Source organism: Sturnira hondurensis, unplaced genomic scaffold (assembly GCF_014824575.4).
Source record: "Sturnira hondurensis isolate 20B ecotype Veracruz unplaced genomic scaffold, ASM1482457v3 Scaffold0011576, whole genome shotgun sequence".
NCBI classification, from domain to species: Eukaryota; Metazoa; Chordata; class Mammalia; order Chiroptera; family Phyllostomidae; genus Sturnira; species Sturnira hondurensis.
The window spans coordinates 973,341-1,001,254 of record NW_028084207.1 but is presented as its reverse complement, the minus strand read 5'-3'; the positions used below and the strand labels follow the sequence as shown (position 1 = coordinate 1,001,254).

The window sequence follows — 27,914 nt, the reverse complement described above, 5'->3', positions numbered from 1 at the left end:
CAAATTGACTTCTGGAGGCAGAAAAGGTCTATGTAATTACAGAGACCATCTTTATTATTAAAATGCATATTTTTAAATTATAGGCATAAATAACTAGATACCAAGTGCAACATTTTACATCGTCTTTGGAGTAAAAACAGAAAGAAAATAAAAATGAAGTTGCACAAGATTTCTGCTTATGCACCGTTTCAGACCCAGGTAACTTGATTTGTTGTTCCTATGGCAGATGGCTCTTTTCACAGAATTGCAGGTTAATATAATTAGTTCTTTAACTGAGTAAAAATGAAAACATATAAAACATATGAATAAAATAATAATTATAATAATGGGAATAATGGTAACATATAAATCCCCCATATTCAAAATCTGTCTTGTTGGAATAATTACATACACACACACACACAGATATGTGGAATCAGAACTTAAATAACTTTATATAAAAATGTGAGCTTATTTATCTTGAATTGTATATTACAATAGTTCAGGATGTTAACTTTTTGTACCCCGATTTTGTTGAACCTGGAGAGTGATAAATGGAGGTTCAGAGAAAAGATTCTCCAAGGAAAGAAGCTCAGAGAGGAAACTGCTGTCTGGATAGCAGCTACAGCAGTACTTCTCTCCTCGTTTAGATTTTCCCCTGAAAATCAGGTCCAGAGTTGGAGAGGGAAAAGTTAAAAAGAAAGAAAGCAGACATCTGAGAAAATGATAGCCGTGCTTGTAGATCCATGTCTTAAATTTGGCATCCCCATTATGGTAAGCCAAGTAGGTGAACACTTACTACATATATAATCTGAAAAACAGTGCTGTAAAACCCACTTCTTCACAGTATCTTCTCCTCCACTCTGTTTCAATGTTTATAATTCCCTCCATTAAAAGTTAGGGATTAATACTTTGAGTTAAGGCTTATTCCCAAGGCCTAAAATTTAGATAATCCTTGGAAAATTCATACTAAGCTAACATCAGCACATTAGCATCTTAGTGTGAATAAACTGACCAGATTACTGATATACAGAACAAAGGAATAAGACAGAAGACAAAACATACTGATGGGGAGGAGGGGTAGATAAAGTAAATCAGAGCAATTAATACAAATATAGGTGGACAGTTCTGAGGAGAAAGGGTGGTCATAGCTAAGCAGCCTAAGAATACTGGATACTTATCTTCTTGAATGATGTAAATGATCTACCAGGACTTTTTGGCTGTCTAATAAGTGGGCTTCAACCTCAACCATTTCTCTAAAAAGTTTAATAATCCCCTGATAATATTTCCCTTCCACTTTAAAAATGATATGTTTAAAGAGAAATTAATATTTTAATAAAATTGGGTTATTGATCTCACAAAATGACCATAAGGAGAATAATTCATGCTTATGTAGAAAATAGTAAAAACATGTACTGTAGGCAAGACTCTTCCATTCCAAGTACCCACAAATTCTTAATTGTGAACCCATTACAACACTAAATTATATCCAAACACAAATCACTTTAAGGGAAACAGATCAGATATAGTTACTCTTTCTACAATCACAACACTTATTTAACACATCAAAATATGTACCTTACAATTTATAATTAGGACATAGATACACTACTGCTAGCAGCACAACGTCAGTCTTCTAATAGGGTATTATTTTAATAACAAAGTACAAACAATACCAACACTTGTCCAGAGGAAACATTAGAAAATTTTCTATTTATCTTAGATATTCCACCGCTTTCCCTCCCCCAAACATATTAGTATCATAACTGTGTGCCTAAAACGACTCCTTTCTTCTAAATATGATGAAACCATGGGTTAACTTCCATATTCCTTCCAGATTCAAAGTAGCATGTGTCTTTATTATATAGCACACGTTTTTTAGTAGAGCATTTTTTTAAGTTAGAGCTTTTTGCTAAAACATGTTTTATAGTATTGAAATATTTAAGACCTCAGGTTTAATTACTATTCACATCCTGGTTCTATTTCCTGATACTAGCTAGTACCAAACAGGTAGCAGGCAAGGCATTGTAAGGAGTGTCCAATGCTGCCAAAATTAATCTTATGCACTTTTTTAAAAGGTAAAAAAAAAAAGACTTCTCCAGCTGCAGGAAGGTAGGCTATACTAACCTCAGAATGGTACCACTGAGATGAAGCTGGACCAGACAAATTACTGAAGACTAGGACCCACATGCCTAGCTGCTTTCAAACCCAACTCTGGCTTATGGATGTGGCTTAACAGTTGCCACCTAATTTAAAAGAAGAAATACAATATGGTGAGGATCTTAAGAGCTCTACCCAACTCTACTTCTTCTTTTTCCTCTGATCTAAGCTTGGTGATTAATTAGTGCACTGCTTATTTCATAGGCTCAAAAAATGCAGTAATCTGTCAGAGGTACTTCAACAACACTCTGGAAGCATAGTGGAAATGCCCTTTACAAGGCAGGTACATGCATTTCCAGAGGTGTTCTTCGGAAATAATTTAAGGGAATCAAATTGTGATTGTGACCTATCTGCTGTCTCCTGAATTATAGAGGTAATTTCAGTCACATTATATGGACTTTGACAAGCTATCTGCCCTGGGTGGATTCCATATGGCAGCTTAGAAAGTTATTTTAGGTGAATCTGTTTCTTGTTCTTACTATTAACATAATAAAGGCCCAAGTCCAGATTTTTATTCTATGAATAGGTGTGACAGATGATGGTTCATATTGACACTGAAATGAAGGAAATAGCTATTTGAGTCTTCAAACCTCAGAGTGTAATCACAAATGGGAGATAAAAGTGATCTCATGTTTCTAACACTTTATTTTCCCAAAATAATATATTGTCCATCCTACTTAATATATAACCAAAATATGATATTGGAATATAAACTGTAGTTACCAGTATAGACAACTACATTGCCTCTAAATACTGCGTCCATTGTAACAAACTAAGTGCTTATAATGACACCAAAGAAATTGTCTCTTTGTGTCTTAGGTTCATGGATAAAACTACTGACTCTGCTTGAGAGTATATGTGTACAGGATGTCACTGAAATTTTATAGTTCAAGTCTTAAAGACTTGGTGACAAATTACTGCATGGACATCAATGATGGTAGAGTATAATGCTCTAAATAGGTTCTGATATAAAGATGTGAATTCCTCACATAGGTAAGATAGAACATAACAAAAAAGCTGTGAGTGCTTCCTGTGATTACTTTCTAGTAGCTTGGGACATTACAAATGTATTCTGATATATTTTCATTTCCAGCCACATTCATTTTTTTATTTAGCATAATTCAGTTGTCATAGTAGAAGTAGTATGGTTGCTCACAAAGGATTTCACATGGAGTTGGATGCTATCATGCAAATCTTGTCTTGAAAGCCGTCTTCTGAACTCATTAGTGGTAAAGTAATATATGACTGGGTCAAGGCAGGAATTCAAACTAGCAAGACACAGGGCAACAGAATGAAATATCAGAATCACCCTTCTGGCGAGGCAGCTTTTAATTTTGTTGGACTTGACCAGAAAATCTAAAGGAAAACTGAAGTGATAAGGTGCAAAGCAAATTAAGAATACTCCCGCACAAGTTAGAATCATCTTCAAGGCTTTCTTTTTCTCTCCAAGGTCTTGAGCCACAGGATATTTATCTTGCAGTGATAAAACAGCCTTCCAGGTACAATATAGGACAATCAGAAGAGGAGTGACAAACCCAATCAACTCGCCAATGGTAATCATGGCAACAGACTGGGCCACATTGACATTCCTGGTAGGAAGATCTACAAAGCATTTGGTTCTGTTGCCGGAGGTGTCATCACTGGTTCTCAGGTGAGGAAAGAGCATACAGGCAAGGCAGATGATCATCCAGCCAGCAATGCTGATGTATAGGTCATATTTCTGTTTGCAGTCACGGAAGCGAAAGGGGTACATGAGAAACCAAAATCGTCGCACACTGATGCAGACCAAGAAATAGATGCTTGCATACATATTGACATACTTTAGGTAGAAACAAAACATGCAGAGGCCAGACCCAAACGGCCAGTCATGATTCAAGTAGTAGAAGATCCTCAGAGGCAGGGAGAGAATTTGTAGTAAGTCAGCAATGGCTAAGTTTATCATGAATATCACAGCTCGTTTGGTTTCTTTCATATAGCCATAAAATACCCACAAGGCTAATATGTTCCCTATGAAACCTGGCACAAGAATGACAGTGTATGTCACTGCATAGATAAAGTATCGTAAATCTGTAATGTGTCCATCTGGCTCAGCACATGTGTCATTAGTAGGCATTTTTCTTCCCACAGAAACTGTCTTTGCCAAATAGTGCTTCAAAACCTATAACCTCCTTGTATGTGTAGATCTCAGCCTCTAGATATGATTTTCAAAAAACTATTTTCATGTTTGCTTTGATTTGTCTATAGTAACTGCATGGAAGTCTAATGTACAAACAAAGATGACAAGCTGTTATAATTTTCCCCTTTTCTTTACTCTGTCATAAGGCCTTCTGGGACATCACAACAGTTGATTCTCTCTCATTTCAATCATGAATATGTCACATAGCAGTTCTTCTAATTTTCTATGATAATAGCCATCACTTTACAGGTGTTTGGCAGGCTGTTTTTCCTTTTTATGAATCACATAAAAGAAGGGTTTGTTTAAGTACTCAGTAGGTCTGCAGTTCTTCAGAGATGATCAATGTAGATACACCACTTTTCTGGGAGTTTTTCTGTTGTGTCGAAAGCTAAAAAATGAAGAAAAAATTATTGTCTGATACTTTTTCTCAAAAAAAGCCTATGTGTAGAAAAAACTATTAGTTTAATAGGAAGTTCTGATGTGAGTAAGGGCAGCATTCTGATGTTTCTATATGGCACTTCAGAATCACAAGAAAGTATAGCTAGGAGGATTCTAAGAGGTAATCTAGCCCCTTGCTACTCAAAATGTCATCCTGAACTAGCATCACTTGAGAGCTTATTAGAAATACAGAACAAATACAGAAGAACCTCCTGCTCCACCAGATATCTGCTGAATTAGGATCTACAGTTTAACAATTACTACAGGTTTTTATTTTGCATAATAGCATTTGTGAGGCTCTGATTTAAACCATTGCTTCACAAACCCCACCAATTGTCAGGATCATCTGGGGACATTTTTAAAAAAACAAACCTTTCCATAGTTTTCTGGGTGTCTCCTCTAGAGATTCTGATCCAATATACAGGGTCTGAAATTTGTATTTTTTTAAAAAGCTCCCCATATGATTCAAATACAGCCAACCCAACATTTCTCTTCGAGCCATTATTGAAGGGCCACTGATTTGATCTCTATCCTTCCCAGATGTCTGAGAAGAAATGGGCAACCAGCCTCTCTTTAAATGCTTCTATTTACATGGGTCATTTAGTCACCTCTCAATTATCCAAAACAACAAACCATAGCACCAATAAAAGAATAAAAATCCCCAGAAAATTGACTCAGCTGGGTCCATGACCTTTGTTCTGAGGTAAAAAAGTTTTAGCACAGGGACTTGGAGAGTTGCCTCAAGGCCACTGAAATCCAAAAGGACTTAACTGACTTTAAAGATATGGGGGAAGAAAAAAATGAAATAGAAATTATGAAACATTCTGGCTTGGATTATAAAACCCATGTGGTTTAAAGTGCTTGATTCAAACTCTAAGGTCATTGTAGTTGTTATTATTTTGACTCTTGCCCATTAAGTAAAAGAGCACTTTTTATTCGGAGATATGGTGCTCACTTTAATTAAAGTTCTGATGAATACCACGAACTATGCATTCAGGTTAAATACTTTGAGGTTTCTCAGATAGGGAAGTAAAGGAAGTATAGAAATGGTGTTGTAAAATACAAGGAAGTACAACTGTAAAGAACTTCAATATTGAAAGTGTAGTTAAAATTAGAGGTCCCTCAGCTGCCAAACTGAAACACTTCTTTAAAATATTTTCAGAGGTAGTGATTATGCTTAGGTGACAGCACAAATTAGGTAGCATACCAAAAAGTGAAAAGCCCTGGATTTTGACCTTTCTTTTAACTATTTATACAAAAGGCATTGCCAACTAATGTCACTGATTAGACATTAGAAGTTTAGAAATATTTGTCTAGTCAACCTCTACCGAACATCCACTCACTTCTCCTATCACTGCCAATGAGTCTTAAATCTATATCATCTCATCTGAGCCGTATATCATCTCTCTTCCTAATTATATGTAAGACCTCTTCTCTTGGATATTTCGTCATCATCTCAAATTCGCTATAACTATTAAAGCAAAGTTATCTTTTACTTGCTCTGAGCAAAATGTTATTACCTATGAAGATGTTAGAACTTCCCCAATAAAAATGTGTTTCTGTATTTTAATAAAGGAAACTAAATTATTAAAAAGGCTAGATCATCAAATACCATATGATATCACCGTTAACAGGAATCTAAACAACAACAAAAAACAAGCAAACAAAATATGACCAATGACACTCAAATACGGAACAGGCTGACAGGGTCCAGAGGGGAGAGGGAAGAGAATCACAGGGGAAAAGGGGATGGACTCACATGAACAAGTATAAAGGACACATGGACAATAACTAAGGGGGGGGGGCAGAAATGGGAGGGAGGTGGGGAACACTGGGGGGTGGGCAGGGCTGGGAATATAAGACAGAAAACTGTACTTGAACAAGAATTAAATAAAAATAAAAAATAAAAAACAAAAAACAAACAAACAAACAAAAACACTGGAAAAAAATGCTAGATCATCAAATGACCTAATTTTTGATGCTCCTTTTTGAGACATATTAATTGCAAGTAGAGACTATATTTTTGGATATGTAACCCTGCTGAGCAACTATCCGATCACAAGCCATAAGCATCACTTGCTCAAAATCCATCTTCATTTTGAAGTTCTGGTTTGGTAAACACTTTAGGAAGCCAAGAAAAAGTAGCGTTAGTGCTGCAAGTGACTGAAATCATACAGGGCTGAACAAGGTGTGTACATATTGGATTCTTCTTGAGTCTGATCAGTACACATAAAAATCTCAAAACTTCCTTATCAGTTTTGAAAATCTTCAAAGTCAATTAGCTTACAATATTTCTAGTAAACCTGTCCAGCAATTGCCTCAAGGTAAAGAGCTGACTACAGCATAGTCATAAAATAGTAGAGAAAGTCTTTGACTGGTTAATTCTTCTAGGTAATTCACCAGTTCTGTCCCACTGAACGTTCCATCAGAATTCTTTTTATTTGAAAGGGTGGTGTTCTACCCATATACTACATTCATTCAGACTCCCAGCTTCTCTTACTTTTGACACCTTCTATGATTCCCCCATAGGCCAACTTCATGAAGGGAGAAAATGCCTATGTGTGAACAGGCAATGTAGTTATTGTGAACAGTGGCATTGTTCCAGGAAATTATTTCATTTAGCTAAGTCAATACATCTCTGCTGAGACCTGAAGCCCATTTCCTTTCCAGCGGGTAGTGCATCTTGTTCCTTTGCTCTGAACAGTACTCTTTTAGTTCCTTGGAGATACCAAGATGGGCATCACTCGACCTCATATCCCCAGTGAATAAGTCTCAGTCACACTGACATTCCTCAGATATCCTAGTTTGTAATTATTTTATATCCTGGAGACCAGGGCACACCGATGGGTTTTCAGGACTGGTAACTCCAGAGGCTATTGAAATCTGTACTGATAATTAACAAGTTCTTTAATACCTAGCCACTTCCTTGCTCCTACCACTTATTTAAAAATATGTTCATCAGTTTGTTCTTTCACGGGTCTCATCTCTCAGGGTCTTGATGTCATTCACATGATTTAGAGGTTTCTATTTTTATCATTTCCCTTTTTCTTAAGCAGAGTTTCTCAAAATGTGGTCCCTGGGCTAACTGTAGTGCATATTAAAATGAAAATCCCAGATGTACTGAATCTTAATTACCAAACAGTGGAGCCAAGATGTCTACATTATAAGAGTCTTCCCAGAGAACCAAATCAGAGAGCATTCAAATCTGAGAGTCTTCCTTGAGTTATAAAGGGCAAGACCAATATCAATTCATTTTGTAAAGTTTCATAGCCAAATTAGATCCTTGCAGGTATTTCCTGTCATTTCTTATCTTCATTGCCTGTGTTCTTAATTTTCCTTCTGCTTAAAATGTCCTACCCCATCTTTACCTATTGAAATCTTGCCTATCCTTCAAAGGCACTATAAAAAGTACCTTCTTCATGAAGCTTTCATTATTCCCTGCCTAGTTATAACCATACCTACCTGTAAACTCCCATAGTCCTTTTTTTTGAAAGATCTCACCAATACAATTTAATCAAAAATAGAAGTTAAAGAATAAAAGTAAAAATATAAGGAAAGAAATAAAATTATCAGTTTTATGAATAATATGATTACATAGCTAGGAAATTCAAAAGAATAAACAGAAACATTAGTAAAATTAACAAGAAAATTCAATAAGTTGCTGTAAACAAAGTGACATAAGTTTCCTGTATACTAGTATTAAATAATTGAAGTATAGTTATATACTCACACCAAATATAAGGTACTTAGTAAAAAAAATGAACAAGAAATATATGAGAGCTATATAAAAATAAACTACAAACTTCCTGAAAGCCATAAAGAATATATCAATAAATTTAAACCCATGTGTTATTTTTGGATAATACAAAATACACAGATTTGAAATTCTTGCCAAACTATTTTTAATTTGTAATAAAATTTTGATCAAAACTCTAAAGAGATCTTAATTTGAAAAGATAATTATAATCTTCATAAACATACAAGCACAAATTTAAAAATTTGGGGGATATTTACATAAATGAGTTCATTTACATAAAGGAATATGCAATGAAGAGAACACAGGACATACAGAGAACAGATTGATGGTTAACAGACAGGAGTGTAATTGGAGGGCAAAGTGAAAAAGGTGAAAGAATTAAGAAGAACTAATTAGTAGTTACAAATTGTCATAGGACTGTGAAGTACAGTATGAGAAGTATGATCAATAATATTGTAATAACCATGTATGGTGCCAGGTGGATACTGGTAATATCAGAGGGACCACATTGTAAAGTACAGCATGTGATTGGCCACTATGCTGTACATCTCAAACTAATACAAAATAGTGTTGAATGTAAACTGTGATTGAAAAATAACATTTAAAGCTTTTTAAAAAGGATCTTACTTCGTATTTTTCTATCACGTGACCATTTGTTCAAGATAATTAGTTGATTGATGTATCTTTCTCTCATTGTTTTCTTTCATTCCTTTATATTAGAAATATGCTTCCTTCTTATACTACATCCTACAAAGTCATGAGTTCCTTACCTGCTAAGAATGTGTTTTATGTTTTATGGACTTTTATAATCTTATACCCCTAAAATGCTCAACTACTTTGCATACAGTAGAAACTCAAGTAGATTCAACTCAACTAAGTTTTTTGAACATCTAGAGCAGAGCTCAATCTAACAGGATTATTCCTTTTTGTAAACAATTTAATATAGCTCCATGTTGTTTACTATTGTTTAACTCAGGATTCATAGTGGATATCAAATAATTATTTAGATATAGTTAAAATACTAGAAAAAGTAATAAATAAGTTTTGATAGTACACAGTGTAGAATTACATGTAGCCAGATATCTGGATCTCAGTGTCACCTGTTTTTACCACTTTGGGTGTTTGAATTTTAATTTTTAATCAAAAACACAAGTTGCCATGTACAAAGTTCCATTTTCCACATTAAATTTCTAGTATTTTAACTTGGTAGAAGTGATGAGAAAATTGTGTTATGTTACAGTAGGAAAATTAATTCATGTAGTATTTCCTGTTCTCGGTGCTGACACAGCTGTGGGAGTTTTCTGCAGTTTTTCTGAATGTTAACCTTGTGTCTCAGACCAGACATGAGCATTTGAAAAATGAAAGGGGTTCTCAGGAAAGTTATAAGCTTCCAAGATTACATCAAATAAACTAAGGTCCAAGATAATTAGGTCCTTATGGCCCTTTATACTGTTTTGCAGTCCTGTTCTTGCATTCTTTTCTTTGAGTGAGCCCTTTCTACTGCTTCATAGGATTAATAGGCCACAAAAGTGGAGATATACCTGGCTGGTGTAGCTCAGTTGATTGAGCATGGGCCTGTGAACCAAGGGATTGAGGTTCAATTCCCAGGCAGGGCTCATGCCAAGGTTGCAGGTCAGTTCCCAGCAGGGGACACAGAAAGGCAACCATACATTGATATTTCTCTCCCTCTCTCCTTCCCTTCCCATCTAAAGATAAATAAATAAAATATTTTTTAAAAGTGGAGACATAAACCAACCTTATACATTCTGGTTAAAAACAGCAAGAGTGGATTGGAAAATTAAACCAGTCTCTGGGTCCTCACATTTGTGTTGGTCTTGATTTTGAGTATAGGTAGCTACTTAAATTAACATGGTATGATTTCAAGAGTTGCAAAAAACCCCACAAAACTCATTTAAGAAAAAAGACTGTAATTGAACAACAATAAAATAATTTTTTAATATTTTATTTATTTATTTTTAGAGGGGAAGGGAAGGAGAGAGGTATTAATGCATGGTTGCCTCTCGTGAGTCCTCTGCTGGGAACTGGCCCACAACCCAGGCATGTGCCCTGACTGGGAATCAAACTGCGATCATGTGGTTTGCAGGCCCGTGCTCAATCCGCTGAGCCACACCAGCCAGGGCTAAAATAATTTTTAAAAAAGAAAAAAGACAGAAGTTCCTTTGCACTTCTTGACTGAGGCTTAAATTCATTTTTCTTATGTATCAGCCTTTTACTGTACATACAGAGTTTAAGCTCGGAATGCCAGACTCTCAATTTTTTAAAAGATTTTATTTATCTATTTTTTAGAGAGGGGAAGGGAGGGAGAAAGAGAGGGAGAAAAACAACTTAGGACCTGGCCTACAACCCAGGCCTGTGCCTTGACCTGGAGTCAAACCATTGACCTTTTGGTTCAGAGGACAAAGCCCAATCAACTGAGCCACACCAGCCAGGGCAGAGTCCCACTTTTAAAGCTGGAATACCAGAACTTAATCTTGGCCACTTTTCCTGAATAATGTCAGTACCCTTTACAAACTCAGAAATTCTGGATCATGTGTAATACATCCCAGAGCTTCTGCATACTTTGCCTTTCAGCTCAGTTAGTATAACAGCTTTTTCTGTCTTGGTGCTTAATAGTTCGCCTGCCATACTTACTTGTGGTTTACTTATATTTAGACCATTTTCTCCACACTATATCATCCCGAATCTATAAAACTTTGTTTTAAGCAACAAAAAGATAATGTGGAACCTCTTGGCAGACACTAGGATCTTCAGAAACTACATAATCCTGACAAAATGACTTAAAATTTAAGATTTATAATACTAAAGTGTAAGTGGCAAAAAAGAAGTGTTTACCCCTTAGTGATTACACTAAAAACTACCCACAGAATCCTCAATAATTACTCTAAAAATGCCCATAGAACATTAATACCCCCCAAAATAGGCAATCAATCTAAAATATGGGGATCTCATTCTTGGATTTTAGATGACAGATAATAGATTCTGTCCTTAGATCAGGCTTCAAATCAGACATGGGCAAAGGGTACAAAACACTGAACACTGCTATCCCAGGTGATTGAATATAAGCTTCCCCTCATAGAAATTTTGTCTTCACTGGACCTATCTTGCTTTCTGGTTCTTTACAGCATGACTTATCTGGTATTTCAACCAAACTGTATTCTGGATGGTTACTTCTCAATCTTCTACCATATTTTCTGTGCTTGGAAAGTGATCCTGTAAATTATCCAGTTTTCTTCATCTCTTCAAAATGTAAACCTCCAAGTTTTGGAGTCACAGCTCAAGAAGTGATCACATGCCAGGAACCATTACTGCAGTCCTACACTTCTACTTCCAGCAATACAAACTTCCTGATTAGCAGAAGCAAACTAAGTCTTCTGAAAACTTGACCCTTAGAGGCATCTTTCTGGTTACTGGCACTAAAGTGTCATAAAAAATGATGAGTGGATAGATTCCTTGACTAATCTTCCACCAGTGATAGAAACTCAATGACAGGCACATGCCTCCTGGTTTAGGTGGAAGCAGATAGAGTGGCACACCATTTTTAACACAGATTATTCTTCCTTTGTAAGCCACTATATATGAGAATAGAGTTATAACTACAAAGTATTAGAGAAGGGGGTGTCTGTTGCCTTGGATCTGTCTCCAAAAGCAGGGCTACAGGGATACAATAGGAAATGTCCTAAACTAACCTCAAAGACTCTAGTGCCAAATCTACTGTACCATGATTCAAGAACCCAGGTCATGATATATTTACTTGGAAGTCTCTACGGTCCACGTCTGGAACAATGAATGCTTCAGGTATGAAACATCAGACATCAAATTATTTTGTAAGTTATCATTAGAACTGTTGTCACATTTCTATGAGATAACATCAAATATATTGATTGAAAGGAGATGGTAAAAATTGAGTCTGATGAGACCATTTCTTATGACACCCTCTCTTCTTCCCACACCTGTCTTTTAGGTAATAGATTCTCAAAGACCAGGAAATTTTACTCTCCTCCCCCTAGGACAAGGCTGAGATGTCTTCTTAAAAATCACAGACCCAATCTAAGTCAAACCTGGGATCATGTCAGACCATGGAGCTTATTGTGTAAGGCAATATTTAACTGGAATTTTGCATACTTGTGTTCACTATCTAATGCTCTGTTACTAAATAAAGTAATTTTTCAATGAGTGGCATTATTTGTTACATTTGGGTCATTTTGATAACTCTTTATTTTACTAGAGTGAATAGTAATACAATTCAAGATTGGGATATAATCAAGGAGGACTGGACAGGCCACTGTTGTGAGATATTGTTCTTTGTATTTAAAAGTACAATATATATGTATTCTTGTGTTTTTTCAGTCTATAGTATGAGTTGAAATGTATGTATGAAGCTTGCAACATCCCTTTTTACCAAACTTTTTGCAGATGCTCTTACAGAAATACTAAGAGCTTTTACTTTGGGTTGATTCAAGGACAGGGTGGCAACTTCTACCTAAAATAAACAGGCAAGCAAATAAGAAATCTCACTGAGCAAATGAAAAGTTTTTACACCTTTCCAGTACAGTATCAGTAACATCTAGCAGTATTTCAGAAGGAGGAACAAACATTCATAGTTTATCTCTGTTTATAACACTTTGACATGAGTAATGGGCATACTTCCTTTTATTATGTTAAATATAACATACTTTCTTATTTTAGACTAACATATTTCTGCAGATGTCTTTATCAGATACAGGTTCAAGCATATCATGTACTTGTGCAAAACTTTCCAAGTGTCCACATTGTGATGGACTAAAATTCCAAAATTCGAACCTCTATTTTCTCTTTTTAGCCAGGTCCCCTATACCCTTCCAGAGTCTCTTAGGCTTTTGCAATGCCAGGTACATGAAGATATCATGTACCTTTATGTTTCTGTCTTTTATTTTAGTTTGAATGTTTTTATGTTCTGTTTCCCCATCTCCACTTTCATAGGTAAATCCTTGACATAAAGGAGAATTTGGATTACCTCATATCCTCCTCCAAGACTTCCTTGAGTCATTCAAATTGAAATTGCCTTTCTCTCCTTTGACTTTCCACAGCACATTACTTGTACCTCTATTGTAGTCTGATGTGTATCATCCTGTCCAATGGTGTAATTAGTTGTCTATATTTCCACTAGATTATTAGTTACCTGAGAGTGGGGACTTTGTCCTAATCGTCTGTGTATCACTCACAACACTTAGAACAGACCTATACTAAATAAGTGTCCTTCAGCAGACATGTAGGAAATATCTGTTAAATAGATAATACAAATGTCCCAGTATGTTTTCAGAACCATTTTCTAAATGATCTAGTTATGTGTAATTTTTGCAGCATGTCATTTAAAGACTTTTCAAGTTATAAAATCTAAACACGTATAGTAATTTCTAGCTATTGCTTTAATCATTGAGATTCATCACTGTAAAGCATTTACAGAGATTACAGAGGGCACTTTTTGAAGAACATTTCATTTTTGGTTACTAAGAATTACATATTTTTCTTTATAAAATTCTCTTTTTTCTCAACAAGAAAATTTGCTCTTCCTTATTGGTAATTTGCCAATGAATAAAATAAGTGCTCTGAATACCATCTCATTGAACTAATTAAGATTTCCTCCATGGTTTCCCCAAAATAATCACTGCATATTCACTAAAAGTGTTTTGAAATAAAATCAAAGAAACTTCAGAAACAATCAAAGAGAAAACACATCCTTCACAGTAACAGTGGTCCCCACAAGTTTAATGTACATTTGACATTTTAAAAATTACCCAACTACAAATTTCCCATATTTATCTGCAGTCAATGATCTAAGGTACAGTACAAGACTCAAAACACACTCCTTGCCTTTTTAAAAGAAATTCAGACTGTTGAGAATATACATTTAAGCAGCCACATTGTATTGTGATCAAAGGAAGTACAAATGAAGGTCAGTTTTAAAACATATCACATCCCCACCACACATACACACACACCAAAATGGAGGACAGCACAATTCTTCGTGGCAATGTGGTGCTATTTTTACTTTCTCTACCACAGCTTGCTGCCTTCTTATGGCAGGAAATGACAAGTCCTTCCCCTATCATAGTCAGGGGAGTGAGAAAGTACCCAAAGTATGTTAAACAGGCACTTGTCCCCCAAACCTGCAGTTGTAAAAAGATAATATATATATTACCTTTATATATATATATATATATATATAAATAATTAAATTTACCTGCTGGTTCGTGTACTTTTACTTTTGATACAGACCAAGAGCTTACCTCTCTATGTCATTATCTACTCAGAGAACAAAGCTGGACTTCTGGATGTCTTTAAACCTACGGGATTAATTTGGCCTAGGGTAAGTCTAGGCAAAATTTAAGCATAAGCTTATTATTTATTCACTTCCAATTCCTTTCCCTTAAATGCATTTTGTGAAAAGCTAAAGAAAAAAAGGTGCTTTTAATCCCAAACTAGTGACTATAAATAAAAAGATTTTTTAAAGAAAACAGCACTATTATTTTTTTCATGTATTTTTCCATTATACTTGACATATACTATTATATTAGTTTTAGACATTGATATATCTTTGAAAGTGTTCACCATGATAAATTTAGTACCCATCTGGCACCATACATAATTACTACAATATTATTGAATAGATCTCCTATGCTGTATTTTCGATCCCTATGACTATTTTTTAACTGGCAATTTGTACTTCTTAGCCCCTTTTACCTTTTTTGGCCATCTCTCCAACTACTTTCTTTTCTGGTGAATATCTTATCTTAACTATGAGTTTGTTTCTGTTCTGGTTGTTCATTTATTGTGTTTCTTAGATTTCATATAAGGCATTTCTTACATTATATGGTATTTGTCTTTCTCTGTCTGACTATTTCACTTATCATAATACCCTCTAGGTCCATCCATGCTGTGGCAAATAACAAGTTTGCATTCTTTTTTTAATGCCTAAGTAATATTCCAGTGGATACTACACAGCTGAATAAAAATGGAATTATCAGCAATATTTGCTTATATTTTGATGGCTCTTTATTTCACTGGAATAACTAAATGACTAGCCACTTCTCAAAATTCAGTTACATTGAGTTCACTGCATTTTCCTCTTGTTTTCTTAGTGACATTTTATCAAGTGTTATAACAATGACATTTTGCTTCAAGAGATGACAAAAGGTTCTAATTTAGATGTCTCCCACCCCTTGTATTTACCAACTTAAGTACGTGTCAGGTACAAAGAGATTGGAGAAATCACTCTTTGACAGTTTGCAGAGCCAATTGATTCAGTGATAGATGTCAGTAACACAGTAATTGATGGTATGTGAAGTATGGGTATTTCTTTAAGGTGGCCATCAATGTTAATGCTGTTAATGCTCTTTCATTATTTGTTCTGTGATTGACCACTTATCTATCTAGAATCTATCTATCCATATACCAGTCATTTAGAGAAGGCATCACAAGTGAGATTATAAAAAGGTTAAAACAAATGACTAGCAATCTTAAAGGTAAATTTATCTAAAACTGAGAACCTTCTTCTTCCCCCTGTCTTTCCCAATATTGAGAATATCACTGATATCACTAATAACTTAAACTTTCTAATTCAAAATCTTCTTTAATTTCTCTGTCCCTGCTTTTTGTCTCTGCCTCTTGTATAGACTGTTACTTGTTTCATATGATCTTTCCTGTACATTGTTCTTATCTACATTATTTTTGTCTTCATTCTAGCTCTGTCTGACTTCCTTAGTAACTCTCACAACTGCTCCAACTATGCCATCAACATATCCTACATATCCCACCAACTTATTCATCACTAAAACAGTATTCTTCTCCTGAGAGAATGAATAGTATTCTTTATTTGGAACCTCTACATCTGGGAAAAATCACCCAAGAAACACAAAGCAACGTAACACACATACACAAACACATTATCTTCCTGGACTCCATCAATGAGTTGAAATTTTATTATTTTTTGGTTTTAAAACTTTTAAATTGTTTATATATTTAAAAAATTATTGATTATATATGTTTATCATATGTTTAAAATGTTTTATTATATATATTGTATGCATACATAAATGCTGTGGCCAAAAAAATGATTGTCAGCTAATGTTTCCTGGACAAAATCATTTAAGCAAATTACAGAAGTTTATTTACATTTTTATTAATAAAATGTTTTTTATTGTTTTGTTTTGTTTTGCTTTGCTTTTTTGTTTGTTTGATAGTAGTACTAGGAACATATTTCTCTTTCTCTTAAGACTGAGGTTGTATCTTGATTAGGGACTTTCATAGCTATCGATAAATTAAAATGCATTTGAATTTCCCCCAATTAATTTGAATTTCATATCACAACAGAAATTCAGGCTCAATCAGCACTCCCATTTGTTAATACCTCCGGGAGGTATTAGGGAGGTATAGTACTTTAATTGAGCCAATCTATAATTACTTTTGACAATAGAAGTGTGTCCTTAGCTCTGTAGTCTACTCCATCTATTAATAATCACTAATTTATGACTGTTGCAAGCATAACATGTTTTGAACAGGTGCCTGATTTTTTTTCTCCTTGTTTCACTGAGCTCTCTAGCTATACTCATCCTGATTACATCGGGGGGAAATATCTCGAGTGGACTTGAAGAGAGGTTGTTTTCGTTTTTATGAAAAAATGCAAACAGAAAGAAAAGATGGAGTGGCTTAAATTTGGCTTCTGGATATGCATAAACCCTTATACTAAATATTTAATTTAAACATGAGCACTCTGTATTCACATACAGAGAGCATTGCACTACAAAGAAGTGTATTAATTGTTAAAACCCTGACCTCCTGATTAGGAATTAATCTAAATGTGACTATTTTCTTCATGTTGAGCTAATCTATGCAGTCATTTTGCTCATGGGTTTTTAAACTAAGCTTAAGTATTAGACATGTTCCCTTTCAATGGTTAGATATCTAGGTTGGTGCAATGGTAATATACTTCTTCTAAGTATAGGCACCCATACAAAGGAACCAAAAGCAAACATAACAAACAATTCCCCCTCTCCCAAATCTACATCCTTCAAATCTGTCCTTAACCTTAGATTCACTGACTAATGAGTTAAAGTTGCCTAACTGGCATCCCCTTCCTCAACACACACACAAACACACATGTTATTCTCTACTATATGACTAAAGTGGCCAATATGTGTGTGTGCATAGTATGTGTGTGTGTGTGTGTGTGTGTGTGTGTGTGTATATATATATATATATATATATATGTATATATATAAAGTTTAGCTTTGAAATCACTGCATAATTTGTATGTAGACATACTTTCAAAATGGGAATAAAAATTGGGGTGAAGTGAGTAAAACAAAATTTAAGGAGTTGCCAAAGAACACAGTAATAAAGATACAAATACTTTAGTGCAATATTTTTTAAAAATCTAAATTAATGCAAATCTATGATGGCCAGAATATCAAAACAGTAAATAAACATAAGATCAGTATGACTAATTTTTCCTTTTCCCACAAACTCTAATATGACTCACAGGACAGTATTAAATACCACATTCTATCAAATATTCCAGAAATAACATGCTCTCATGTTCTATAGGATGATATTCATAAACTGTGAAAACCTGGTCATTACCTGGTAATTCATCAAGTGGACAAGCAAATGTGTGAATGGTACCCAGTGAGGGCTCTCAGTACCTGCCCAGGGCCCACAGAGTGAAACAGCACCCTTTCAGGGATGATACCAAAACAGAGGTCAAGACCATATATTTGACTACTTAACTGTTTTCTCCAGTGCTGGTAGAATTCCTTAATCAGAGCAATAGGGTTTCTTGAGGAAGCCATGGGGAATCTGGCTGGATCAATTTATTCATTCCTGGAAGAACATACAATAGAAAAACAGTGACCAGTTGAATCTTTTCTTTATTGTTCTTTAATTTCAGCTGTCCCAATTTCTCCCCCTCCCCTGCTGCTCCCCCCTGTCCTGCCCACCTCTCCTGCTCCCACAGTCAATCCCCACCCTGTTGTCTGTGCCCATGGGTCCTCTATACATGTTCTTTGATGACCCTTCCGCTTTCCCTCCCTTTGTTCCCCCCTCGCCTCTGGTCATTGTCAGATTGACCAACTGAATCTTGAAGGAGATTTTTAGAGAGGGCTGGGAAATTGCAACAGGTGGAAGCTGAGCTCTCCCAGAGTAATACTATGAGCAAAAGAGAGTATGAAGAGAGTTACAGTTAGCCCTTAGTAGTAGCAAAGTAGAATGAGTGGGAACTCCTTTACCATTTGACATTTCTTTTTGACTTGTTAGACTTTGGAAAGGGTGAGAGAAGGGAGAAATGTCAGTGGCAAGGTTCACAAGTCACTCCCTGGCCACCAGCAGCTCTTAACTATGATGAGATATCTCAGAAAAATTCCACAACTCTAATCAAATTCACAGCACAGCTGGAGGGTAGAAATTGTCTTTTTCTCAGTTGGGGGATCTCTTCTGAGTTCTCACAACTGCAATTGTTTCATTGGTTAGTGAATATACATGGATGGAGACCCAACTGGCCACTGGCTGTCAGCAAAGCTGGTGCTAAGAGGTAAATTATCTTCTACACAAAACTGCCATATAGGTAGCCTTGTAATGCTTGTAGATGGCTTCCTATGTGGGGTGATTTAGGGGCATCAAAACACCACACCTCGCTCTTCTCTGCTTCAGTCTACCCAACGATCTCTTGTACAGGCTTGCCACCTTTCCTGAAATATTCCATTATAAATACAATACTATAAGGAACTTTGTCTCCAACAATCTTCTAATAAAATTAAAAATACTACAAGGACGATTTTTACATTAACCCATTAGCTGTAATCCATTACATAAGCTAGCTTTCACCATAGAAAGAGGGTGGGATGAAATACAAAGAATGATACATCTTACTTGGCAAAATAAGGGAAGTACAGGAACCTTGAGGGGGACAGTCTTAAATGGTGCAACATAGTAAGATTACCTGAAAAGCCAGATTTTACCATAAATGTTGGCAGGGAATTCTAGAAAAGAGAGAAGAAGGCAAATAAAATAGAAGACAAGCAACCAACATAATAGTTGTCATCTAAACCAATTTGCTTCAAGCTAGTCCTTTCAACAATCTATAAGTCATTTATTTTATTTATTATATTTCATGGATAGGAGTCAGGCAAGTTCAAACAATGGGGTTTGGCTTAGGGGGTTACTTCACCAACTTCTTTCAGAACAGCCAATACATTCACTAAAGCCATTGTGTTTTACTTGTGTTTTTTGTTTTTGTTTTTGTTTTTGTTTTCAATCCCCAACACAGGCCTCTTGGTAGAAAGCAGGGTGTAGAGGAAAGAGCACTTGGTCAAAGACATAAGCTTCTAGTCTTAGACTTTTCACTAATTTGTAGTATTACCTGGGGAAAATCCCTTCTATCTCTGGGCCTCAGTCCTTCATCTGCAAAATGAAGTTGGACTAAGTTATCCTTCAGGTTCCTTTGAGTTCTAATAGTCTAAGTCTTGTAGAAAGTTTGAACTGGTAAATTGGCACAATTCTAGATACAATTTGAAAAAGATATAAAGGAATATGTGTCTTTCCTTTCCAATGCTTTATCATCTCAGGTCTGATAAAGAATTCTCATACCACAACCCAAAATGTCTAGTCTTAATATCCAATCCAAGACCCATAGTCTCAGGAAGCCTTTTCTGGTTGGTATAGAATTGTTCCTGTCCTGTACCCATTAAAACATTCCTTTGGACCAATATGTCTACTTTTAAGCTCAAAAACACTGAGATTTAATACGTTTATTTAAGCTAATACATTGCTGACAGAGAAGTAGAAGGTATTAGCCGAGGCCTTCAAAAATGTGTGCAGACATTTTCCCAGAAGCCTTATTTTAAAAAATAATGGGAACCACTGCAGACCCAAGCAAAAAGGATTACAATGATTTGAGAGGAAAGTGAGGGAGATGTTATAAACAGGTTGGATCTCTCATATTATACTCTGAAAACTGCTCAGCAGCCTACACAGCGACAAGTTCAATTAGAGCATATCTATTGAGCATGTGGGACAAAATGTTGTTTTCATAGGTGAGCCCAAAGTTGTCATAAATAATGATTCAATGAGATTTTTAAATAATGTTTCAATTGCTGACAAAACTGATTGAGGATTTAAACAAATATTGGACTTCATTAATATTTATTGAATCTTTTAAAAAGATGTTATTTATGTTTAGAGAGGGGAAGGAAGGGAGAAAAATGGGGAAAAATATCAGTGTGTGGTTGCCTCTCAAGTGCCCCCTACTAGGGACCTAGCCCACAACCCAGGCATGTGTCCTGACTGGGAATCGAACCAGCATCCCTTTGGTTCATAGGTCAGCACTCAATCCACTGAGTCACACCAGCCAGGGAAATATTTATTAGATTTTCATTAATAATCTATTAATCTCTTTTTATCTTTAGTCTTTACAAAGAACATAATGGAGGCCTAGAGAAAGGAAAGAATTCATCCTAATTACATATCAAGTTAATGTCAGAGAGAGGACTAGAATCTAAGTCTCAATTCAAAAGCCTTGTGTTCCTTTGTCCACATCACACTTCCTCCCAAGTACATATTCTCTAATATGTATGTGGATAATTTTCTTTCCAATCTATAGTCATATCATTGGGATATAAGCTTTATTTATGTTACTAAATTCTGTAAAATCTCTAAAACATCAGTGTACAAATACCTACAAACAAGTGTCCTTCATTTTCTTTCTGCAATGGCATGGAAGCCAGTGTTTTTACTATGTGCAGAAAAATCAACACCTATTTCTGCCTCTTTCCCACCTCTCTCCCTCACCACCCTCTCTTACATATAGGAACACAGACATACAGACATTTATTTCCACTGTCATGCAAGACTGGGAGAAAATAACGAAAATGGAACAAACACTCTTTTTCCTCTGGCTCTTTCCCCTGCTACAGTTTTGTAAACTATCAATCTAGGGGGAAAAATGAAATGAAGAGATGAGAAATATCTTGTTGTAAATCAAGTCACTATGCTGGATATCACTAGAGATAAAAAGAAAGGAGGCATGGCCTTTCTCCTTGAAAGCTTATAGACTAGCAGCAGTGATACAACATAAAGGCAAGAGAGAGAAGAGTAAAATCAGTTGCCAAACTGAGTAAGTCAAATGCTAAATTCTATAGAAAGCTGCCATATATTTAAGATACAAACCTTAATGTGGCTGGGACAGTCCATCTGGCATTTCTAAAGGCAGTGATTTCACTAATTCATAAAACTCCTACTTCTCATGTATTCAGCTATAAGCCTTATAACTATTCTGCTCCTTATACACATTTAAGCTGCAAGCTTGACCACGCATAATGCTCCAATGTGCTGAAGGAAATCTGGCAAGTGTGAGGCAGGTGCAACTTAATTTTCCCAGTGTGATTTAAAAGCAATTGCCCATGGCATTTTGCAAATTGTACAGAAGAACTATGACCAGAGGAATGCAAAGCACCTAATAGGCCTTAGTATGGTGATCCATGCCCTCCATGGTGATAGAGAGATGCTCTCAATCACACTACTTTCTCTACTAGGGAAACTGATAAATGAGGAGGCTAACTGCCTTGTTCATGTTTATGCCCAGAGCCAGTCACAGAAAAGCACAACTTGAAGCTCGAGCTTATGACTGGTACCTGCTAAAAGTGTGCTTTAAAACAGAGTTCAGAAATGGATGTCCCAAGGGCCTTTATTTCCTTTTGGAAGTGGAAGATAGATGGGGGTCAGGAGATTGCAGAGAGCAGGAGGATGTGGGGAAAATTAACATTATCCGGAGGTAATCCTAAAACCTTATTCTTATGTTTTAGTTTTTAACCCAGATTTCTATAGCTGGTTGGGCCAGATGGTTATAACACTGAGCTGCTAAACTTAAGTGTGTGAGTTAGATTCCAGTTAATTATCTCTGTAATGTAGTCACGCATCATACTCTGAACCTGGGACAGGTATCCCATATCTCTGAGTTGTTGTTCCTAGGGAAAAAATGACTCACAAACATAAATATAGTTCTACTCTCTTCTTACATTTGGTTTGTAACATCAATTTTGTATATGAAGGATCTCATAACTTCCCCTCCAATTCTGTTGCCATACAGCCAATCTAGAGTGCAGTAGGTGGCCAGTTGATAAGTATACACATAAATCTATTTTCCCATACCTGTTTAGGAGAGTCTTTATCCACACTTATCTTGGAGCCATTTCTTTCTGTTGATTTTAACTTTCATCTAAAATCATATATTCTCTCCTAGTCCCTCATATAGACCTATATGTAGAATTCACAAGCTTTCCTCTAATCATAGCATAACAGATATTAGCTTAGGACTATAAAATTTTCTTTCAAAAGCTCTAATATCATGACCTTTTGCATCATATCAACTTATTGTAAATGGGAATTGTGACTCCCTAAGACAAAATATGTCATGTCATTAAGTCACATTCTTCTTCTATCCCTATTTTATATTCATATTTAATATGTCCTAGTTTGTCTTCCCCAAGTAAATAAGCTCCATGAGGGCTGGGGCTGTACATTATATAATTCCTATTATTACCCATTCTGTACTAGAAAATAATAAAATGCTATAAATATTGGTTAGAGAGAATTAAAATGTTTTATCTATGATTCCCCTTTTTATCCATTTTACCCAGTGTTGTATGTGTTTTATCACCCTCTCATTTCCTAGGTCACCCAGACTAAATCTAATAAAAACAGAACCTATTTTTAAACAAGTGCACTTTTGACTCCCTCTATTATAAAAATCTCTTGATTCTAAAATGGAAAAGGAGAAAATAGTGAAACATGACTGTACGATATTGAGACAGCATAGCATGATGAAATGAGCTTTGGCAACAAACAGAACTAGGTTTCAAAGTCAACAAAGGCAGTTGTGCAACTTTGGGAAAGTTATTTGTTTCCTTCACATTGGTTTCCTCATCTATTATCTGTAAATGAGGAAATTAAATAGAGTTACTTTCAAAATATAAGAGATTTTACCAAATGCTTAGTACTTCATAAGTATACAATAAATAAGAATCATTATTGTCTTTGAATATTAATATCAGGAAATCCAAAATCAAAGTTAAAGCCAATATTAGATATGCTCCCAAAACCCGATGAATCCTAAATTCTTTGTAACTTATTAGATATTTATTTTTTACTTATATTTCATTGATTATGCTATTATAGCTGATTAGATATTTTTTAAGCTTTTTCTGGAGTAATTCCTAGGAAGATACTCAATTTAGAGTAAGGCATAAGTTCTTTGGGGGAGAAAATAAATAGCTCAGAGATGGCCTAAATCTAGTGTTGACCCACAGCCCATGGTGAGTTTGGCCCTGACTAAAGTTCACATCTTGGGATTTAAGGAGGGTTTGAGAACCACTAAACATATATCTAAAAAAATCTTAGTGTGTAATTACAGCATCCAGTATGTAATACAGTTGTATTACAGCACTTAGTGTGTATCAATTTGCATTTTGGGATTTTTTTCTGTGGGCACAGTAGAAATAATTATCTCCTATTTATGCAGGAAACAGTGCTAAAACCTCCATATCACAGTTTGCTGCAGTATCAGGGGCCCTTAGGAACAGCCTAAAGTATGCCCCTGGTATTAAGAGGTTCTTGAGCACTTTCAAAATGACATCTTTAAACATTTTCCAATGAATAATGCATGTCTTCCTTAATCCTCAAGCATTGATATTCAATAAGCAGACGAAAAAGACGCACTGGCTGAGACATCGAGATATCTAGGTTCTAACCTTTTCTCTGCCACAGAGGTGCTTGGCCCAGTCATTTCAACCCTGAGCCTCAGTTTTTCCAATTGTAAAATGAAAACTGTCAATCTATGTCACTTTCCAAAGCATAGAAGAGTCTCAGACCCTTTTTGCCATTGCTCCTCTGAGTGGCAGGATTTGAATCTGTTTCTGATCTTTTTTTATTCTCTGACTAGGGGGTATGGAGACTGAGTATTGAGACCTGGGACACAAGAGGAACACTTTTGGGTGGTCACTTTAATGGGCAAGGGAAACAGGACTATTTTGTGATCCCTTTTCACAGCAATATGTAGTGGTCAGAGTAGTTAAATTCCCTTTTTGGCTCAGGGCATCTGATTGTGCCAAAAGTGTCTATGAGAGTAAGGCAAAAAGCATTTCAGCTTACCTAGCGCAAATGGTGATAATTGAGTTTGTTCAGTCTCTTGGTGGAAATTCTGTGAGGTTTTGGAGGAGTCAATGCCCTACTTTGTGTTTTTTTCACCTTTACAATATTCAGGACCACATTACACTGGCCTCAATGGAGTAAATACACTAGATGATTCTTGTCTCACAGAAATATTACTGTAAACATTTAGCAAGGCAAAGCAGTGCATGTGTTCACAAGTGGAAAGAACATTTTATGTAATTAAAAGAAATACCCTCCCCCTTATACAGCCTTCTGGGAAGACGGCTCTAATGTAATCCAAATATTTGCTAGTATGGCTGATGGAATCTTTCCCTGGGCTTGAAAACTTGAATACTATCAATAAGATTGATACCTTTGCCACCACATTTGAGATTTGCAGAAAAGAAATACCCCTTGCCGAATGACCCAAAGCTCTCTAACAAATAGTAACTCTGCTAATTGCATAAAATTATAACCTTTTGCTTCCCTACAGAGATTAGAGCAGTATAAAATGAAGTTCATGCACATCACTATTGACAACAGAGAAAGGAGCAGGAAAATCATTTGAGATTTAATACTTGGTCATGTCGTACCATGAAAATCCATCCCTTTTTTTTATAATCTCTGAATGCTGCTCTTAACACTTATCATGACACTGATAACATCATTGGGTTAAAAGTTAGGAGAAAACTTCCTTAATATTTTCTCTCTGAGCACAGAAGAGAAACAATATGCAAATCAGGAAATAATTTCACTTACATTTTGTTAAAATAACCTGTTGGTTATAAGTATCTAAAAATGTCAGTTTAACCTAATATCATTTTATTCACTGTTGATTTTTTATGTACTCATTGTTTATTGTGATGCAGCTTATCCATGAGAAATAGAGCAACTCTGTCTGCTGTTTTTCTTTTTCTTCTCTCTCAATATAAATTTTTTCCTGGATTTCTTTCTTTGAAAGCAAAGAAATGCTTTGCTAACAATTCTTTGCTGTTCGATTCTGTTTGCTAACAATAATTGCAATTCACTTTTACAGTAAGAATATGTAAGTTATACAAGCTGATAAGAACATGCATTCATATTCATAAGGATCCTGTGATATTACTGCTTTCTTATTCTCTTTAAATCAGAGATCATTTTTAAAATAACACAACATAAATTTAACCACTTTAATCACCCCCAAAATAAAAACATTAACTTTAAAGAATTATAGTAGAGTAGATTTTTAAAATCCTACATATTCATGTAAGTAACTTTACTTAATATAGTTGGTTAAATTACAAATGTCCACAGGACTATCTTATTTAATATTAATTGAGTAAAACATCATGAAAAAACCTTTTCATATCAAACTTACATTTTTCCAACTTCAAAGTTACCTCCCCTCTCCCATCTCAGGCAACCAAGTGTTTAATTATTTTTGTTTGTGCAAATACCAAGGAAATGACATATGGGGATGGTCTGGGTTCATTATATTCATACCACCCATAGATCTGACAGGTTACCCAGAATCTGGTGTGAAGAGGCCAATTCCAGATATCAAGGGTAAAAGGCACAGAAAATGCTAATTATGCATTTGAAAACTAGAACCTACCGTTTTAGTTTCTTTCTGTTTTCTCCATAGGTCTCCAAAGAATTCATTTGACAGCCACTGCAACAAGGATGATACTGATCTGTACACCAATTCCAGCTCCCTGTTCTGAGAACAACCAATCTAATCCCCCTTTACTATCGGGAAAAGAAAAGAAAGAAAGAAAGAGAGAAAGGGGGACAAAGAAAGGAGTGAACAAGGGAGAGAAAGAGGAAGTGAGAAAAGAGTAAAACAAAACAAAAGAAAACAAAAAAGGAAGCTAAAAGAAAAATAAAGAAAACAAAAGGGAAAAAAGAAATAAAATTATCAGCATTACCTAACCACTACCATGTTGAAAAACATGGTAGTAAGATGTCAGAGTGAAATATGCAAGCCACTCTGTGCACACTGAACATTTCCGTTTTCCAGAGGGCAGCACGCTCGCTCTCGCTCTCTCTCTCTCTCTCATTAATGATGCAAGGTGCAGGGCTACACTATGGGCTGTACATTGAACCTGAAAATCTTCACACTTAGCAAGGAAAGTCTCATTTCTCTCATTTGTAGGGCTAGAGGATATTGTCTTCCAATCCTGTGGTTGCACTGAGCATTGAGTTTGTAATAATACACAGACTATATTTATTTATGGAGCACTTTGTTTAAGCTAAGTGCCCTCTGGTCCCTTCCACAGTTAGTGGACCACTGCAGTCTTCACTGTGATCCTTTCTCATAGCCCGTCAGTTTTTGTGTTTAGGTAGTAAACTGGATATTTCTTATTTAGGGATACCCCTTAGGTAATTCCCACTATAAGAAGTCAAAACAGGGTAGACTTCTGCCTAGTGTATTTTTTCATGTATATACCTTCAAATTCATGATAATGAAATAAATACCCTACTTTTTTAGAGGAATTTGGAGATCTAAACTCACCTCCCACTTCCTGTTCACTCACTCTGCCTTCCCCTAAGAGTCCCTGTGACAAGGAAGTGTAGGTAAGCTCCCATTTCCTCTCAGTGGTTAGGGAGGATTGAGTGAAAATGAGCTGGTTTCCTGTAGCCTAGACCCGTAGCCACAGCCTCTTGAAGACAGTGTTCCAAGGAGCCTCTGAGCCCCAGAGCCCAGCGCTACACTCTATTAGGCACCTTACACCCCACCAGCACTGCTACAAGATGAGCAGAAGGCAGCTGACGCAATTCTCAAGACTTGAGTAGTGCTTCTAGATCAGAACAAGAGTATTTTTCAAACAGACCATGGGACAAAGAAGTATGTTAGTGTAGGTTCAGCTTCATACTAGGACATATCTCTATGGTATATTATAAAGAGTACCTGTAAGGCTCTCTGCCTCAAAATGTTTCCTTCACTAGTACCTGAAACATCAGTGATTTGGAGGTAAGCATTCCCTTCTTCCTGAAGTCTTGATTTTCAAATCCTGATGCTCCTAGAAATATACTTACTTGAAAACCTTGGTGTGACTGGGTTTATTAAAATTGGAAAGATGGGAGTAGATGGTAGGAGCAAGATATAAAGGAAAATTGAAGAGATCACAGAATAAGAAAACTGAACTTCCAAAGCAATCTTTAATTATTTTGTATTACTCTAGTTATGGTGAGAACAGTGCTGAGTAAGTGCGGTAAAATAAATGG

General features: G+C 35.7%; 1 protein-coding gene and 1 long non-coding RNA gene across 3 annotated transcripts in view; both read right to left on the bottom strand.

The window, feature by feature from the left end:
* The window catches only part of LOC118996758 (uncharacterized), a 193,660-nt gene that overhangs the window by 152,074 nt on the left and 13,672 nt on the right, over positions 1-27,914 (bottom strand). The gene's annotated exons all lie outside the window — the stretch shown is intronic.
* GPR174 (G protein-coupled receptor 174) lies at positions 23-27,787 on the bottom strand. 2 transcript variants are annotated; one of them, XM_037060313.1, is made up of 5 exons: positions 27,726-27,787; positions 26,302-26,358; positions 19,504-19,543; positions 18,297-18,389; positions 23-4,703 (listed from the first exon to the last, which is right to left on the bottom strand). In XM_037060313.1, exon 5 carries the CDS (start codon positions 4,250-4,252, stop codon positions 3,251-3,253), a length of 1,002 nt encoding a protein of 333 aa, XP_036916208.1. In that variant the 5' UTR covers positions 4,253-4,703; positions 18,297-18,389; positions 19,504-19,543; positions 26,302-26,358; positions 27,726-27,787; the 3' UTR covers positions 23-3,250. The 2 variants fall into 2 exon arrangements, with proteins under 2 accessions (XP_036916208.1, XP_036916207.1); XM_037060312.1 differs by lacking the exon at positions 27,726-27,787 and adding an exon at positions 26,615-26,775.